Source organism: Pongo abelii, chromosome 1 (assembly GCF_028885655.2).
Source record: "Pongo abelii isolate AG06213 chromosome 1, NHGRI_mPonAbe1-v2.0_pri, whole genome shotgun sequence".
Lineage (NCBI taxonomy): Eukaryota > Metazoa > Chordata > Mammalia > Primates > Hominidae > Pongo > Pongo abelii.
Window position 1 is genome coordinate 218,794,943 of NC_071985.2, and position 17,431 is coordinate 218,812,373.

The window sequence follows — 17,431 nt, forward strand, 5'->3', positions numbered from 1 at the left end:
TCTGCAGCTAGGAATGGTCACATGACCAAGCTCTCACAAAGGCAAATCTCTGGCCCTCGATTCTAGCTCTTTCCCTGGGGTCTCTCATGGACCGAGGGGAACACATACACCCAACCGGCCTCAAATGCTCACTGTGGGGTGGCTAAGGAAGAAACAGCTTCTTTAAGCCTCTGCATTCTGGGGTCTCTTTGTTACAGCAGCATGGTATTAACCTAATTCATAAACCTGCTTTAGCTTCAGAAACAACATTTTTAAAGAGGATTCCTTGTTCTAGTGAATGGTAAGTGGAAAGAAGGTTGCAAAGCTTTATTGTCTTTTCTAGAAGAAGCAAAGATACTGAGGGGGCTTAAGAGAATCAATGCAGACCCCTAAGGCTGTGTTTTCCCCAGATGTTTCATGCCTGAGTTCTCCAAGCACTGTGGAGTCCACTGACAGGTTACATGATGGCTTCCAACCTTTCTCAAATAACCCGCTGAGACCCTTCTTCCAGCCCCACAGAATGTGGGCAGGTGCCTCCCGGGAGAGAGGGATGTGGGTCCCTCCGGGGAAACCAGGCTGAGCATATGGACACTGGTTTCCTCATCTCCTAAAGCAATTTCTGGCTGAAGACACACCAGCCACATGGTAGTTACGGGTCTGTGGTCCTCGTCTTCAAGAGACCCCCTGGACACTACACCATGGCATCTTCCAACTCCTTCCTCTGGGCCCAGGAGAGCCCATCATGATGAGCAAGAGGGATGCATGGGACACAGACATGTTCTCCAGCAGAGAAACCAGTGTAGCCACACTGTGCCCTGAGTGGAGGCACCAAAGGACCCCAAGGGTGCTGGGTAAGAGAGACTCGGCTGCTGGGTCAGCGTCCTGGTCCAGCCAAGATGCCCACCCACCATTCACACCCCAGAGGGAGGCACCTCACATCCAGCCATACGGACAACGTGTGATGGTCACACTGGAGGAAGGAATGGCATCTGCACCCACCCACAAGATGCAGAATTCCACTCGAAGAAGGGACAGGGCAGCTGTGGCTGGAGGTGGGCGCTGGGAGACCCCGTGTCCATCTGCGTCACTTCCCCTGCATGGGGAGGACCCCAGATCCCTGGGGCCTGAGTCCCCAGTGAAGGAACCGCTGCTGACTCGTCACTCACCCTGCAAGGCTTCTTTGGCTCTGGCTAGCTCCTGCTCCTTCTGGGCCAGCTGGACCCTGAGCTCGGTGGCCGAGAGGACCTCAGAGGACTTGCCGCCCTGCGACTCCTCCAGGTCCTTCGCCAACATCTCCTTCATCTGCCGGAGAAGGTGAACTTCCTCCTGGAGCCGCGACACTTCTTCCCGCAGGAGCACTAGGGGACAAGGGCACAGGGTTAGAGAACAGGAACGTCGGCTGCCGCTCACTCGCATTTTCTGGGGATGGTTTGAGGTTGCTTTGGCTTTTTTGTTTGCTCTGCATTCAGGGCCTTTCCTACATGTGTGAAGGGAGGCCACTGCCTTATTCCAAAGAGCCTCAGCGCCAATTCTAGGCCCCACCCACAGTCTGCAGAGCACACCTAGTGAGACCTCTCCACCACAACTCCCGAGGACTCCACTGCCGCTGTCCTGCACTCAGAGTGTCCACTCCAGTGGCCGACGGTCTTAGGAGTTAGCATCATAACCACGAGCCAACAGCATGCTGAGTTGAGTTTCATATGCATTATCTCATTTAAGCCACCAAAACCTTCAGATGCAGGGACCAACATAACCCCATTTTACAAATTAGGACATCGAGGCCCAGAGAGATTAACTCCAGGTGGTCATAACGTTAGTACATAGCAGAGCTGGGATTTGAACCAAGGCCTGGCTGACTCCACAGCCTGGACTCCCAGTCTCATGCTTGGGAAACAGCCATAGAAAGGCATATTCAACACATTTTGCAAAACACATAACCTCGAGGAGCTCAGCACTGTGTACAAACAGAACTTGTGCATTTGCACCGGACTGTCCTGCAGCAAAATAGGGTCTAATGAGCAGTGACAAGGTGATACCGTGGGCAGAGGTTTCTGCAGCACTTAAATCCAACCCTACGTACAGTGAGGCCCCAGAAATGGGGCCAAGGAGAACACAGTGTCTCCTCAGGCTGTGGGGTACCTCAGGAAGGGACCCAGAAAGTGTGCCATCCTCCCAAAGTGAGAGCCGTGTCAACCAAGGTATTGTCAGCTTCTCAGTCCTGCGGGCGGATAGACACACACATGCCCAGGTCAGCTCACCTGGGCAACGGTGAAAACAGAACTGCTAAGAGGTGCTGGAGGCAGCGATCAGGCTGTGCACAGGCACCAGGCTACGTGTACCTCTGCATAACTCTTAGGAGAGTGCATTAAGAGAAGGAGCAAACCTCACTTAGGAGACGGTGGAAGGACACGCTGAAATATTCATTAAGCAGGTCCCCTCGAGGATAAACAGACAAAGGTACCACACTCACCAGCCGTGTGCTGGCCACCGGGCCGCCCCAACCCTCTGCACACTGCCTTCCCCTTCCCTCATTTTACATCACAGAGGCACCTGGGGAGGGGACAAGGGCAGCCCTGGCTGGGGCCAGGCCTCTGCCTACATCCTCTCCCTCTTCCCACCTGCAGCCACACTGGTCCCTCTCTCTACAATATGCCACACTCTTTCCAGCATAGGGCCTTTGTCTCTGCAGTACCCTCCACCTGAACACCCTTTCCTAGTTCTTCCTGTGGCTGCCTCATTGTGACACAAGCGTCCACTCCACGTCACCTGCGTGGAAGGGTCTTCTCTCACCGCCCTGTGTGATGCTGTATTTATCTGTCTCTTTCCCAATCTCAATGTGGGCTCTAGGGGCAGGTGGGGGTGCAGGGCTGTCTGTGTCCATCACTGCTATGGCGGAAGCTCAGCACACTCTGCCCCGCCTCTCTGCACCCCGGCCTCCTTCCTCTTTGCTCTTTGTCCGCAGCACTCATCAGCGCCTGTCATGCCCTATGGATCTGTTTATCCACAGGCTGGTTGTAAGGCCCAGGAGGGCGGGAACTTGAGTCTGTTTTGTCCATGGCCGCATCCTCATGCCTAGAACAGCACCTGGCACCTGGCTGTCCTCGAGAATGAACAGACGAAGGCGCCGCACTCACCAGCCTTGCGCTGGCCACCTGGCCATCCCACCCTCTGCACGGACTCTTCCCCTCCCCTCCGCTCCCCACGCTGCCTTCCCCTTCCCTCCATTCCAGATCACAGAGGGACCAGGGGAGGGGCCAAGGGCAGCCCTGGCTGGACCGGACACGTGCAGGTAGAGCCAGAAGCGTCCCTGCTGGTAAAAGGGGATGCGTACTCCCTGGAGGTCTGGTGCACAGTCCTCGCCCCCGAGGGTCATGGAAGGGGCGTGGCTGGGGGCACAGCTTTGGAGTCACCAGGTCTCCAGCCAGGCATGTGGTGGCTGATGAGCAAGTCCCTCCCTGCTGAGCCTCGGACACTGCATCTGTTAAACGGGTCTAACCCTCATTGGCTGTGAGGCTCCTCGGAGGCATTGGAAGTGCCCCTCCTCATAAAGGAAGTGCTCCATGTACACAGGAAGTGCTCCATGTATATAAGAAGTGCTCCATGTACCCAGGAAGTGCCCTGTGTACATAGGAAGGGCTCCATGTACACAGGAAGTGCTCCGTGTACATAAGAAGCGCTCCATGTACACAGGAAATGCTCCATGTACATACTCAACAAGTGCTCCGTGAATGCCATGTACAGAGAGAAGGTGCGATATTGGTAATGCACTGCCCTTTCCTAGATGCCCTACCCTCGCCATCAGTGCCTGCTGGCAATCTCTAAGGCACTACAACCTCCTGGACTACCTAGGGATCCACTGGCCTCGAGGCTGAGTGGGCAAAGCCAGGTCCAGGGGAGGGAGCAGGCAGAGGGGGAGCAGGGCTGAGCCCTGAGGGTGGGGCGCCTCTCTCCCACCAGCGGCCTTGGGAAAAGGTGGTGGCAACTCCGGCCCCTGTTCCCTCGTCCATCTCACATCACTTCCTGAGGCCACGATGGGCCCAGCCACCCCTGTAAGGAGAGGAGGCCTCCTAGGGCACCTCCCTGCCCTCCCAGCTCCTCCTAACCCGAGTCCTTCCTCCCCACAGAAGCCCCAGGGCGCCTCTGAGGTGCAAGGCACATCTCCCTCGGTGCCGACAGCCTCCCCGCCCCACCTGCCATATTAACTGCCTCTTCGGCCCTGTCTGAGGCCTCCTTCAGGCTGCCAGCTTCTCTCAGTTCTGGAAGGTGCCACACCTCAGGGCCGCCACAGAGCTGTGACCTGCCTAGGAGCTCCTATCCCCTCTTCATGGTTTTCTTCCCATCAGCCTGTCTAAGCCTCACTGTCACAGCCTCAAGAGACCTAAAACGGCTCCGCTCCTGTCCAGCATCAACAGCACGGCAGGCAACCCGGACAAAACCCCGTAGTGACGTGGAGGCTCACTCGCTCCCCAGCGGCGAGCTCGGTGGACACAGGATCCGAGAGCGGGGCCGATCGCATATCCTGCCTCATCTCCTTCACTGTTGGGTCTCCGGTGCTGGAAAAAGTGACTGCGCGACACATCACGGGCACTCGGTAACGTCTGTCGAATGGCTCCATCCACCCAACATGGAGAGGCCCCTGCCTCATACCACGCACGGCTCTAGGCACGGGGGCACTGGGGTGAATGAATGCCCCAGACAGGCCCCACTCTCAGGCTAGTGCTCCTGGACCCCAGGGGTCGAAGGACCCCCAAATCTCATATGCCATGGAGGCAGCAAGTCTCTTAGCAAAACTCCTAAGTAGGAGGTTTGCTTTTGGGGCCGTGCCCCTGCCCTCATTCTGGGTAAACATGTGGGGCCCACCTGCATTCCAGGCCAGGAGAGAGAAGGAAGGACTCCTGGCCTCAAGAAGCCTCCAGCAAATAGACGCACACACGAAGAAACAGAACACGGAAGGGCCCACATCTGCTCAGAGCACTCGGACACCCTTGAGAAGTTGGCGGCATTCCAGATGGACCCTAGAGGATGCGACTGGGGAAGGAGGAAATGGTGTGAGCAAAGGCGGCTGCAAAGCTGGAGGGTCTTGAGTGACCAGGAAATGGGTGCCAGGTGAGGAAGAACAGGAGGAAGGCTGGAGAGGTCAGATTACAAAAGGCCTCAGCCCCAACCAGCCCTCGGCGCTCCCGCCTCAGCTCACTGTCTCTAGCAGTCGCCAAGGCTGGAATTTTTTCCTCTTGATCAATACTCTTCAATCTACCATCCTGCCAGGGCCCCCCTGTTCCCTACTTGGCCGTCACTAAGAGTCTATTTCACAATAAGGTGTGTGTGACTGCTAACAGTATGTCTGTTGTCACACAGGTAGAAGAGGCAGGTTTGTTTTTGTTTAATTTTTTTTTTTTTTTTTTTTTGAGATGGAGTTTCACTCCTGTTGCCCAGGCTGGAGTGCAATGGCGTGATCTCAGCTCACTACAACCTCTGCCTCCCAGGTTGAAGTGATTCTCCTGCCTCGGCCTCCCGAGCAGCTGGAATTATACAGGCTACAAGCCCGCCACCACGCCTGGGTAATTTTTTGTATTTTTAGTAGAGACGGGGTTTCACCATGTTGGCCAGGCTGGTCTCGAACTCCTGACCTCAGATGATCCACCTGCCTCAGCCTCCCAAAGTGCTGGGATTACAGGTGGGAGCCACCGTGCTGGGTCTTTTTTTTTTTTTTTTCAGTGACTTCTGGGTCTCCTCCAACCACCTGAGGAAGCCACCAAGATTGTTTACTGTTGTCCAGGAAGAAGGCAAAGGATTCCAAGAGACTTGGCTTCAAACCCAGGCCTGGCCGGGGCCTTGTCTTGACTTTGCACAAGCCTCGTGTCACTTCTCTGGGTCTCAGTTGTCATGTATGCTGCATAGATGCCATCCACTTAGGGTTGCCAGAGTAAGCAAAACAAAACAAAGTAATGCCAAACAAACACCCCTAGATGCACAGTTAGATTTGAATTTCAGATAAACAACAAATCATTTTCAGTATATGTCCCAACCTATATTAAAAATGGATTCATCACGTATCTGAAATTTAAATTTAACTGGGCGTCTTGTGTTTTATGCCAGCAGTGCTACTCTCATCTCACGGGGATTTTGACCCCATGAAATGGGGCAACCAGGGGAGCGGGCTTTGCCTGAACTGCACAGGAGGGAGGTGGGGCAGGCACAGGAGGGGTATCTGCCAGGGTCTTCTCTGCACGCTGCACTCAGATGAGAGCCGAGAGTGAGATGGAGCTGGGTGCCATGTGCCTTTCTCTTTGACTAACAGTGGCAAAAGCAGATTTTTTTCCTGCGTGCACCTTCCTAACAGGTGTACCTGATGCCTAAGCCCTGCCCCTCCAGTCAGGCTGTGAATAAGCCGATGGGAGCCTCCAGGGCGGGCACCAGGTCCGGCACCTGCAGGAGCCAAGTCTTAGGAGACCAGGCTGGAAAAACAACTCCATGGAAAGAGAGAGGCTTATCGGAGCTTGCTAACTGCATCTGCCCCAGGTGGGCATGGAGGCCCAGGTCTCGCATCCCCCAGACTCTTCCAGGAGTGGACACAGCCCTGGTACTGCAATCTCAGACTAATCTCCAAGAGCACAGCCTCTCAATTCACCAGCTCTGGGGCCACCAGCAGGCACTTCTCCTCCCTGGGCCTCGGTGGCCTCACCTGTAAAACGGGGGAGATGGGAATAAATAAGACATGTGTAAAGCGCTTACATGTGCCTGGCACACTGACCACTGTGTCCACAACTCACCTTCCCCTCTGCACAGACGGGACCAACCACATTTCTGAAGAAACAATAAAGAAGCTGCCGTTGGAAGACTTGCGTTTCTTCCTCAGAGGAACTATTACATTGCTGTGTGACCTTGGGCTGGTCACTCTCTCTCTCCGGGCCTTCACAATATGGGTTCCCTTAGAGGGACCCACTCTTTATGAGTCTAGATGAATGCTACTGATTTTGTGTTTCTCGCCTCATGGGCAGGGTCTATAGCTGCACTGCTTAGTATGGTACCTGCCAGGCACAGGTGACTATCTTTTTTTTTTTTTTTTTTTTTTTTTTTGAGACAGAGTCTCGCGCTGTCACACAGGCTGGAGTGCAGTGGCACAATCATGGCTCACTGCAAGCTCCGCCTCCTGGGTTCACGCCATTCTCCTGCCTCAGCCTCCCGAGTAGCTGGGACTATAGGCGCCCGCCACCACACCCAGCTAATTTTTTATATTTTTAGCAGAGATGGAGTTTCACCTTGTTAGCCAGGATGGTCTCGATCTCCTGACCTCGTGATCTGCCTGCCTCGGCCTCCCAAAGTGCTGGGATTACAGGTGTGAGCCACCACGCCTGGCCACAGGTGACTATCTTACGTATAAATTAATTAAAATGAAAAACTCAGTTTCTCTAGCCACATTTCACGTGCACCCATGTGGCTATGAGCTAGGGTATGGGACAGTGTGGATCCAGACTGCTGCCATGACTGCACGGAGCTCTCCTGTTGGCGCTGGGCTAGAGGGTGTGAGATGAAGATGGTATTTGTTAAGCATCTGGTACAGCTCAGGCTGATGACTCAATGACAGGAGAAAGCCATTTGCCAAAGGCAAGACAGCTACCGAGGAAGGAGTCATCCTTACTGGAGAAAACTTTCCTGGCTTTTGCCCAAGGACAAAAAACTTTCCTGGCCTTTGCCCAGAGACTGATTGGGTACCTTTCTGCTGACGCTGGGGAACCACAGTGCCCTCAGGCCTCTAAGTAGAGGGGCCCAAAACCCATAGACTTAGCAGAGTTCTCTTGGCCACCGTAGCAGGAAGTAAACATTGTCTGGGAAACGGTGGCCCTCCTGCCCCAGGGAGCCAACTGTTACCAATGGGGCTGCCCTCACGGGGGACAATGATACCAGCAGGCAGGCCGTGCAGCAGGTCCCCAGGGGCCTTCTCCCCAAGGGAAAGGGGGTGTGGTGTACCCACTCAGAGGAAAGGTCCATACCAGGTGGCAAAGGGAGCTAGGGCAGACCCTTGGCCTTCTGCAGCCCATCTCCTTTAGTTTGCAAAAGCAATGAGTCCCACTTTCTAAAAATGCTATTTTCCAGCTTCCCTTCAGCTAGGGTTGTCCATGTGACACACTTCTGGCCAGTGAGGTGCAGAAAAAAGTCCCTTAGGAGGACTGACTCTTACAAAAATAAGGCTTTACCTCTTTCTCCACCACTCTCCACTTTCTCCACTTCTGGAAAGTGGACTTAATGGCTAGAGCTACAGCAGCCACCTTTTAACAGAAGGCGACCTCTCGGGCTGCTAAGACTCTTGGTGAAATGTAGGTTTGTAAATCCAGCCTCCCCAAGCCAAAGGTCTAAGTAACAATAACATTATGATTATTATTTATTATAATAACAATTACATCTTTCTTAACACTTCTTGAGCACATACTATATGCTCTAAGCTTTGCTGTATTTTACCTGCTTAACTAGTTTAATTCTCACGGTAACTCCATGAAGCAGATCCTATTATTATCATCCACAGTTTACAGATGTGGAAGTTGAATCACAGAGGAGTTAAATGGCTTGGCCAAGGTCACGCAGGGTGAAGAGCAGAGCCAGGATTTGGACACAGATGGTCTGGTTCCAGCACCTCCAGCCTCAACTCCCACACTATCACCTTCCAAAAGGAGAGGAGCAAGGTCTGTGGGTGACACAAGGGCTTCCTGAGCCAGCAGGGCCCAGGTGGCAACCAGGCTTGGCTTGGTGGATGCCAGTGGAGGGAGGCATGCCCCTCAGCAGGGTATGAGTGAGTCAGCCACTCAGCGCATGGTGGTTCTGGGCCTCCACTGGGGACACTCCCCACACAGCCCCTGGAGAAGGGTGTGGCCATGGAGCCAGCCTGTCCATTCCATGAGGGCAGGGACTCTGTTCTGCTCATACCCGACACCCAACACCGTGTTCTGTGCCACGTTCTTGGGAGGCACGCAGTGCAGTTCTGAGGCGGGCACGCAGGTTTGGGGTCAGCCAGCTGGGACTCAGTCTTGGCTCCCCCACTTCCCAGCTATTTGACCTGTGGACAAGCAACCTCTGATCTCTTATCTGAAAATGGAGCCAAGGCCAGTCTCTCAGGCCTGTGGTAAACATTAAACAAAGCAATCGTCTCAGTGGAAACTCTCCGGAAGGTTCTACATGAGGGTCAAATGTAGCTCATCATGATCATTTCGGAAAAGGGCAAACCTCCTTGATCTTCCGGAGGAAAACCTTGGCCTCACTAAATGCAGAACCCTGACCTTCGGGCTTCCCCAGCCCAGGAAGGGTGGATGAAACAGCAGAGATGAATGTGCTGAAGGCTGAGTCATCAAGTCTAGAGAACGAGGGAAGCAGAGAGCTTGGGGGGCTCTGAGTAGAGTCCAGGCTTGGAGGGACCATTCCCAGCTGACCATCGGGGTGGACACCCTGATCAACAGCCTCGCACCCAAATATCAAAACTCACTGAACACAAACTGTACACTTAAGAGCTGAGCATTTTACTGTATGTGAATTATACCCCAAGAAAAAAAAATCTAAATATAGCAGTAGCATGTTTCAGATTTTCCATTAAAGACTTATTTTTATAGCCCTCCGCACAAAATAAATCCAGATACACAACAAACCAACCCCCTATTCTCCAGCAGGCCTGTGAAAGGGGTATCCTGGTCTAAACCCCATCCATCTTGGTGGCTTTGTGGATGGCGAGGGGTCTGTGTGTCCAGGAAACACCGACACACACAGACACACACACACACACACACACACACACACACACACACACACACACACACACAGTGGGAAAGAAATCAGATGCCTAGAGAATGGTCCCACACCCACCACAGTCAAATGGAGGCACTTCCAAGTGACAAGAGCTCTGTATTGACCTGCCACTGTCTCCATGAAGCCTTGCAGAGACCATGGTTGCTGCCACCCCTGAGCAGGTGGATGCCATGTGCTGGATGACAGCCCTCATCTCATGACCCCATGTAGGGCTGCGGTGGTCCCCGCCTGAGGCTCACAGACATTGGCAGGGCATGGGATCAAGCCCAGGTCTGCTGGGCTCTGCGGCCGCCCTGCCGTGCACTGGTCCAGCAGCACCTAGTAGGTTGTGAGTGCCCGCTTGGCCACCACTCTTGCTATTATTGAGTTGGACCCAAATCAGGTCCAAATGTGATCTTAGTACACTGGGATGATGCTTGTCCTAAAAATAAGGAATCATATTGCCCTTGGAGGGTTAAAGCTTTAAGACAGAGACACAGATGGGCATGGTGGCTCATGCCTTAATCCCGGCACTTGGGGAAGCCGAGGCGGGTGGATCACCTGAGGTCAGGAGTTCGAGGTCAGCCTGGTCAACATGGTAAAACCCCGTTTCTACCAAAAATACAAAAAATTAGTCAGGTGTGGTGGCGGCCACCTGTAATCCCAGCTACTTGGGAGGCTGAGGCAGGAAAATTGCTTGAACCTGGGAAGTGGAGGTTGCAGTGAGCCAAGATCATGCCATTGTACCCCAGCCTGGGTGACAGAGCGAGACTCTATCTAAAATAAATGAATGAATGAATGAATGAATAAATAAAATAAAAATTAAAAAAAAAAAGAGACACAATGACTCTCGTGGGCAAAGTCATCTTAAGAGACAGGGACTCCCAGGCCCCCAAGGCTAAGCAGTGACGGGACGAATGTATTAATGTATACAACAAAGCAGGTACCCAGCAGAGGAGGGGAGTCCTGAAAGGAAGAATCAGAGACGAGCAGGCCGGCAGAGCCCACTGCCCAGGGCAGAGGGGGTGGGGGTCTTTGCCAGGGGACTAGGGCACCTCCTCTGTTCTGCACTTCTGCAGGCATAGCACATGGCAGGAAAGAAATGCATCTTTGCTCTGACCTTGAATGTGCTTGTCGCCTTTGCCCAGGTGATAACAGTCATGCTTTCTGAGCCCTTCACATGTGTTGAGATTGATCGAAATCTTCATGTGCATGAATTCTCAATCCCCTTAAGAACCCTAGGGGACGTCCCCATTTTACAAAAGAAACTGAGCCACAGACAGAACATGCAGTTAAACATAGGAAGTCTGCTGTTGCTTGTAACCACTGAGTTATTCCCTTTCTCCTGTGGGTACTGCTGCCAGACTCAAGACACCCTGCGGGTAGGCAAAAGCCCTGTGCACTCTTCCTTTCCGGGCCTGCAGCTGGGCAGACAACCCTGAAACCCTCCCTGGAGAGTTACCCCCATTTCCATCTTTTCCCTGGACTGGGAGGCCTGAGGTCACAGAACCTCAGCCTCTTTGCTCAGCTGACCCAGCATCTCAGTGGGGTTGGGAGTCTTGGATTAACCCAGCCCAGGGCCGCTGCAGCAGCCACACCGGCTCTCTACTGCAGACCCCTCCAAAGCCTCCTGACAGCTCTGTATATGACCAGAGCTGCCACGGGAAACTCAGCTCGCAGCATCCTAAGCTTAATGATTTGCCTGTGGAGTGAGAAGTCTGCCAGCGTAGGCTGGAAAATGCCAGCCTCAGGACCATGCTCCTGTTGGCCACCCTGAGCCTTCCGGGAGGGGTGAGCCTAGGCTTGGTGTCACTCCCTCTGTGGGGCTGACCCTCTCAGGCCCAGCCTGGCCTCCTCTCTCCTGCCTGGTCCCTGCATGGGGAGCTGGAAACAGCCCCATCTTCTTGAACCACCTCTGTCCCCATTTGTCAAACGGACCCTCCCATCCCTCCCTCAGTCCCCAGGGTTGCAGGCAGGCAAGAACAGGAGCCTGGCTTGGTGGAGATTTCCATGTCCTCTGGGCCTGTGTCATATGATCCTGACACTCAGCAGGGGGTGATCGGAAGCAGTACAGCAATCCCCAAATAGGATAAGACTCTCAAATAACACCCACCCACTCCTCCACAGGGTTTCTTCCACGGCGCTCCCCAGCCCGGAGAGCCGCTTGGTAATTCTTACTACAGGTGGGTGTGGAGGATGCAGGGACTCAGGTAATACAGCCTTTGTTCTTTTCTCATATTGCACAGTAACTGTTTTTTCCGTTAGGTGGTGTTGAAACCGTCTTCCCTGCAGAGGCTCTTCCGGTGAAGCCGCTGGCCTGTAAGCACACCTTTAGCCAGACCCTCCTCGGTGCCCCGAGTACCAAGCGGATCCTCTTCTACCATCTTGCTGCCCACAGTTCCCATGGAGGGATGGGCCCACCCAGCTCCACACCCCAGAAAACCCGTCCTCCCCTGCATGCCTTCACCCACCCCTCACCAAACACAGGCTGGGCAGCAACCCTGTCGCTGTCCTGGAAGGGTGACAGGTCACAGGGTCAGAAGCAGGGATGTCCTGGGGAAGTCAAGGAATCGCAGACCTCCAGTCCCACTTAGCCTGAGGATTGGCACTGCAGGATGCAGCCCCCTGGGGTCTGCTGGAGGTTTGGGTAACACCTTCATGGCAGAGGCTGCAAAAATCACTTGGCAGGTGCTTCTGGCACCAGGAGGAATGTGAATCTCCAAAAACACCATCTGGGTGGGGGTGGGAGAGGCAGGCACCTGCCTGCCACCAGGGTGGCTGGGTCCCCGACTGGTGGTGGCAGCAAGGACTGCTCAGTCCCAAAGCCCATGGCCAGGCCTCCTTGAAGACTATGAAGAGTCTGCTCCTACCTACTTGGGAATTTGCTTGGGCAGATGGGATGGGTAAGTGCTGGCCTCTGCTCAGGGCCTGGTCAGCTGCCTCCTCCAGCCCTCAATGAGCACATTTTCTTTTTCTTTTTTGTTTTTAAGTTAGTATTTATTAACTATCGTTTTAATAAAGGAATGTTTTTTTTTCCTTTAATCCCAATTCAGTTGCTTAATGTAAAACCACAGACAAATTACTTATTATTGTTATTATTTTTTTTTTGAGTCGGAGTCTCACTCTGTTGCCCAGGCTGGAGTGCAGTGGCATGATCTTGGCTCACTGCAACCTCCACCTCCTCGGTTCAAGTGATTCTCCTGACTCAGCCTCCCGGGTAGCTGGGATTACAGGCATGCGCTACAACGCCCTTCAAATGTTTGTATTTTTTGTAGAGATGGCATTTTGCCATGTTGGCCAGGCTGGTCTCAAACTCATGGCCTCAAGTGATCTGCTCGCCTCAGCCTCCCAAAGTGCTGGGATTACAGGCATGAGCCACCGTGCCCAGCCTAATGAGCACATTTTCCACTGAGGATTAGAAGCAGCAAGTTGTAGCCAGTTCATCACAAGTCAGGTGGGCTGACTTAGGATGGGAGCTTCCCGGGCCATCCTATTGGTACAAGGAAGACTCCTAACACAGCCATCAAGCTGAGCCTCCACGCTACCGCTTCCTCTGAGAGGCCACCTCATCCAGCCTTTTCTTTCCAAATTTCTCTATTAGCCCCCCACTGGACTGGGCAGCAGATGTTTCTGTCTGGCTGACATCTATGACCCTTCTTTTCAACATGGCACCTCCATTTCCCTTTCGGGAGCCCCCACTGTCAACACCTGTGGTTCAGGGATGAAAATATGACCCAGTCTCGCTAATGAGATCACTGAATCACCCTTACCACTGTGACTGGTTCAGGAGAAGGGACATGACCCAAGTCAGTCCAATCAGAGGTAAATCTCTGGACCAGGATCCAGGCACTCTCTTTACCAATGGGCTCAGGCTGTGAGGATGGAGCCTGGAGTTGCTGGCAGCTGTCTTGTCACTGGGAGGGGAGGAGCCAATGAGACTAGGACAGGATTCAGGTAATATCCGAATACTCGAGTCCTGGATCACACCACACCTGAAGCCAGAACCTACCCCTGAACTTTTCAGTTACATAAGCCAATTATTCCCTTTTTCATTTAAGCCAGTTTGAGTTGCATTTTTTAATCCCTTGTACTTGAAAAAGAATCCTGATACACTGTTTTTGTCAGAGACAGTTTTCTGGGCACTTAGCTTCCCTACAAACTTGAAGGCTACCTTATTCTTTCTTCAAAAACTGGATGAGCAAAAACGGACAAGGGAACTTAGTTCTTCCAAGCAGTGAGCACTTATCACTGTTTAGACTTCAATTCTAGCTTCTCTTTGTTCCCAGTGACCAGTCCTTCTGGATTGAAACACTGGATGTCACAAACCTTTCAAGTTCTGCCTCAAAGCCATTTCCAGGCTTTTCCTGCCCATATCAGTCTTTCTCCTTTTCCCCCATCTGGAGGGGTCTTTGCACCAACCCACAGTCACTGGGGTTCACCTGAGGGTTCCAGCTCCCATTTGGGTGTTCACTATATGCCTAGCACTGAGCCTCAGCCCATCAGATTCTCTCACCAACCCCATGGGAGAAGTGCTAGCATTCTCTCCATTTTGCAGAGGCAGTAATGGAGGCTTCAACAGGGGGCTGGTTTGTTCAAGGTCACATAGCTGGTCCAGGTGGCACAGCTGGATCCCAAGCCCGGCTGGTCTGATTCCAAAGCTCATGTTCCTAACCACTGGATAGGCTCCCAGCCCTAAGTCTCACGCTGTGCCTGCTTCGCAAACTAAATGTCAGGACAAATAGTCTCACAGGTGGACACAGAGTTGAAATTGGGCACAGAGTTGATACTGGGTCTTTGAGCTTCAGATGAAAAAATTGGCCAGGTCCCCCAGTCTTGGCTCTTGCAACAATCTCCTCCCCTCCCCAAGGCCAGGTTCCTGAAGGGAGGTACCCAGGAGAGGGAAAGCAAGCCCCGGGTGGCACTGCCTGCTTCCCTCCACATCCTCACAGTGCAGGACTTTCCATCCATCCTCATCCATCCTCCCTCTTCCCCAACCTCGAGGAAAAAAAAAAATTACCAACACCCCAAGAGGAAAAAGAAGAAACGCCGTGCATTAGTTACATCCACCACCTCATGACATCATCCACACAGGGAGCCCAAAGCTCACTGCAGATCAGGAGGAAGCAACTTGAGCACGGCCTTACGACGGCCGGGAGAGCCCAGCCCTGCTTTCTTTCCCATTCTGAGTGTGACTCAGCAGCACAACACCCAGTGTCTCAGTTTCCTTCTCCACCCATTCCCAGAACCCACAGAAAGATGGAAGCTGCCTGCCCCACGCCTCACAGAGAGCAGGTTCTCCCGTGTCTAGCTCCGGGTAGGAGAGCTTTCTGAGAAGACTAGGGGAAAGAACAGGCATTTCTATTCCCATGTTATAGATAATCAAACCAAAGCCTAGAGGAAAGTCTGGAATCCGCAACCTCAACCGCGCGGCCACTGGCTATACCATGAGCTGGAGAACAAACTGGAAACACACTACATGCTAAGCCAGTATCAGATTTCAACTCAGGGGTTAAATGCAGCAAAATGAGTAAGGCATGCCGACGGCCCCTGCAGATGTAAATAATTATGCTGAGAGGAGAAGTAGGTGAACGGGGGCTCAGCTGAAGGCTCTCCTAGACGTTGCCATCTCACACGGGTGGTGAGCCTGCAGTTCCCACATCTTCAAATCTCCATAGTGAACAGACGCATGCTTTCTAAAGAATTTAAACCAGATTGAGATCATCCTGGCTAACACGGTGAAACCCTGTCTCTACTAAAAATACAAAAAATTAGCCAAGCGTGGTGGCGGGCGCCTGTAGCCCCAGTGACTCGGGAGGCTGAGGCAGGAGAATGGCGTGAACCTGGGAGGCAGAGGTTGTAGTGAGCTGAGATTGTGCCACTGCACTCCAGCCTGGGCAACAGAGCGAGACTCCGTCTTAAAAAAAAAAAAGAGAATTAAAAAAAAAAAAAAAGAGAGAATTTAAACCAAGTCCAGACTGGGGTCTGAGCAAACGGCAAACCTGGGGACTCACTGTCTCCCGTGCAGCTTCTGAAGGTACACACCTAGTGGGCGTTTCCGGCAATCACATCATCTCTACGTCCCTCCACTTCCTCGCCTGTAAAATGGCCACACTGACAGTGAAGAGCAGTGGTTCTGGAACTGGATGGCCTGGTTCAAATCCTGGCTCTGTCCTTGGGTAGTTGTTTGACCCTGGCAGGTCACTTCCCTGTCCTTGTGTGGAGAATAACATCACAATAGTATTCATCTCCCAGGGCTGCTGTGCCAATGCCTGAGGACAGATAAAAAGCCCCAGGAAGGGGCCTGGCACCCATGAGCCCTCCGTCAACACTGGCAGACAGCTGCTGATGCCATCACAGAGCGTGCCTGACTCCATGGAGGCGACAGGAAAGGAGAGCATGTCTTGGGCTCAGGCTGCCCAAGTCTTCCAGGCCGGAGTGGACACTTGCCCCTTGGTGGGAGGCTCTCGAGGCTGTGGAGCTTGAAAGTGCTGCAGGGCAGCTCACAAATCCATATAACTCACTCCCGATTACTCTCCAGTCTGACTGAGCAGCTGCTCCAGGAAGAAATAAAATATGCTTTGCATACTTTAAATGTTCCACTTATGAAAACTGGCAGGGCTGCCTTTCTAAATTGTTTAGCAATAAAGTCACTAACGAGCAGTGTTCGAGGCTCTCCCCACCGGAGCTGGAGCCAGGCCGGGGAGCCAGCCGGGGTGCGGGGAGGGGGCAGGGAGGGAGGACAGACTGGCCGCCAGTGCGGAGACTGCTAGAGCTTCCAGAAGGCGCCATCTGGGATTTTTCAGAGGGGCACGGGGATCACATCCTGGTGGCCCGATGTGAAACTGGATCCTCCCTCTGGAAGCCAAGCCCCAAATGAGTGGGGGCAGAGGGGAGGGCCCTTCCAGCCTGGGACGTTTTCCCACACTCCAGGGAGCCCCGCTTTCCAGCCAATTGAGTTAATTGAAAAATTACCTTGGGCTGAGAAAGACCAGGACCGGGCCATGGGGGACTGCCTCACAGGAGACCCAACTCAACCTCCAGCACTGGACTTCCACCATCTGTAGCTGCGAGGCCTGCGGGGCGCTCCCGATGCTGGGCACACATCCCCTGCAACCTCCCGGAGACCTCAGCGGTAGTTTCAGTCCTACTTGACAGATGGGGAAACTAAGGCAAAAGGGATAAGGAGCCTGCCCAAGAGCAAAAAGCTAGGGAGCTGTGGGCCACGAGCCTCCGTGCAGCCTGGTGCTGTCCCCTGCGGTACTTCGTCCCAGGATGCTGTTCTGAATGTGTGGCAGGGCCACTGCGATCCCAAAACCTTGGGATCCTTCTCGGAAGGAAGCCCAGAATGCAGATCAGCTGGCAGGCGGGCAAGAGGCCTCCTGCCCTGCCCAGAACAGGATGGTGCCGCCATCCGCAGAAGGCCTTGCTGCGGGCTGATATTGCTGATATTGACAAAGTGCTGGATAAAGCGCTTTTCCCTCCTTCCAAGCACTCACTTCTCTGTTTATCATCCCAGCTGCCTGGGAAGATTACAATGGTGGGTTTTATTGTCCTAAATAAAGGCCAGCCAACCCCAAGGCCCTGGGAACAGCACCATGCATGACTCAGCCAGGTCACACAGGAGTCTGGGGTATGGGGAGGTCCAAGCCCAGTTCCCCACCTGACCCTTGTCCCTGGCTCATCT

General features: G+C 53.4%; 1 protein-coding gene across 4 annotated transcripts in view; it reads right to left on the reverse strand.

Annotated features, from left to right (window-relative positions):
• KAZN (kazrin, periplakin interacting protein) overlaps positions 1–17,431 on the reverse strand; it is a 1,222,068-nt gene that overhangs the window by 155,206 nt on the left and 1,049,431 nt on the right. For all 4 annotated transcript variants that reach the window (XM_054541427.2, XM_054541436.2, XM_054541447.2 and 1 more), the window contains one exon: positions 1,146–1,337. In XM_054541427.2, coding sequence (XP_054397402.1) covers positions 1,146–1,337 — 192 coding nt within the window. The remainder of the gene's footprint in view (positions 1–1,145; positions 1,338–17,431) is intronic.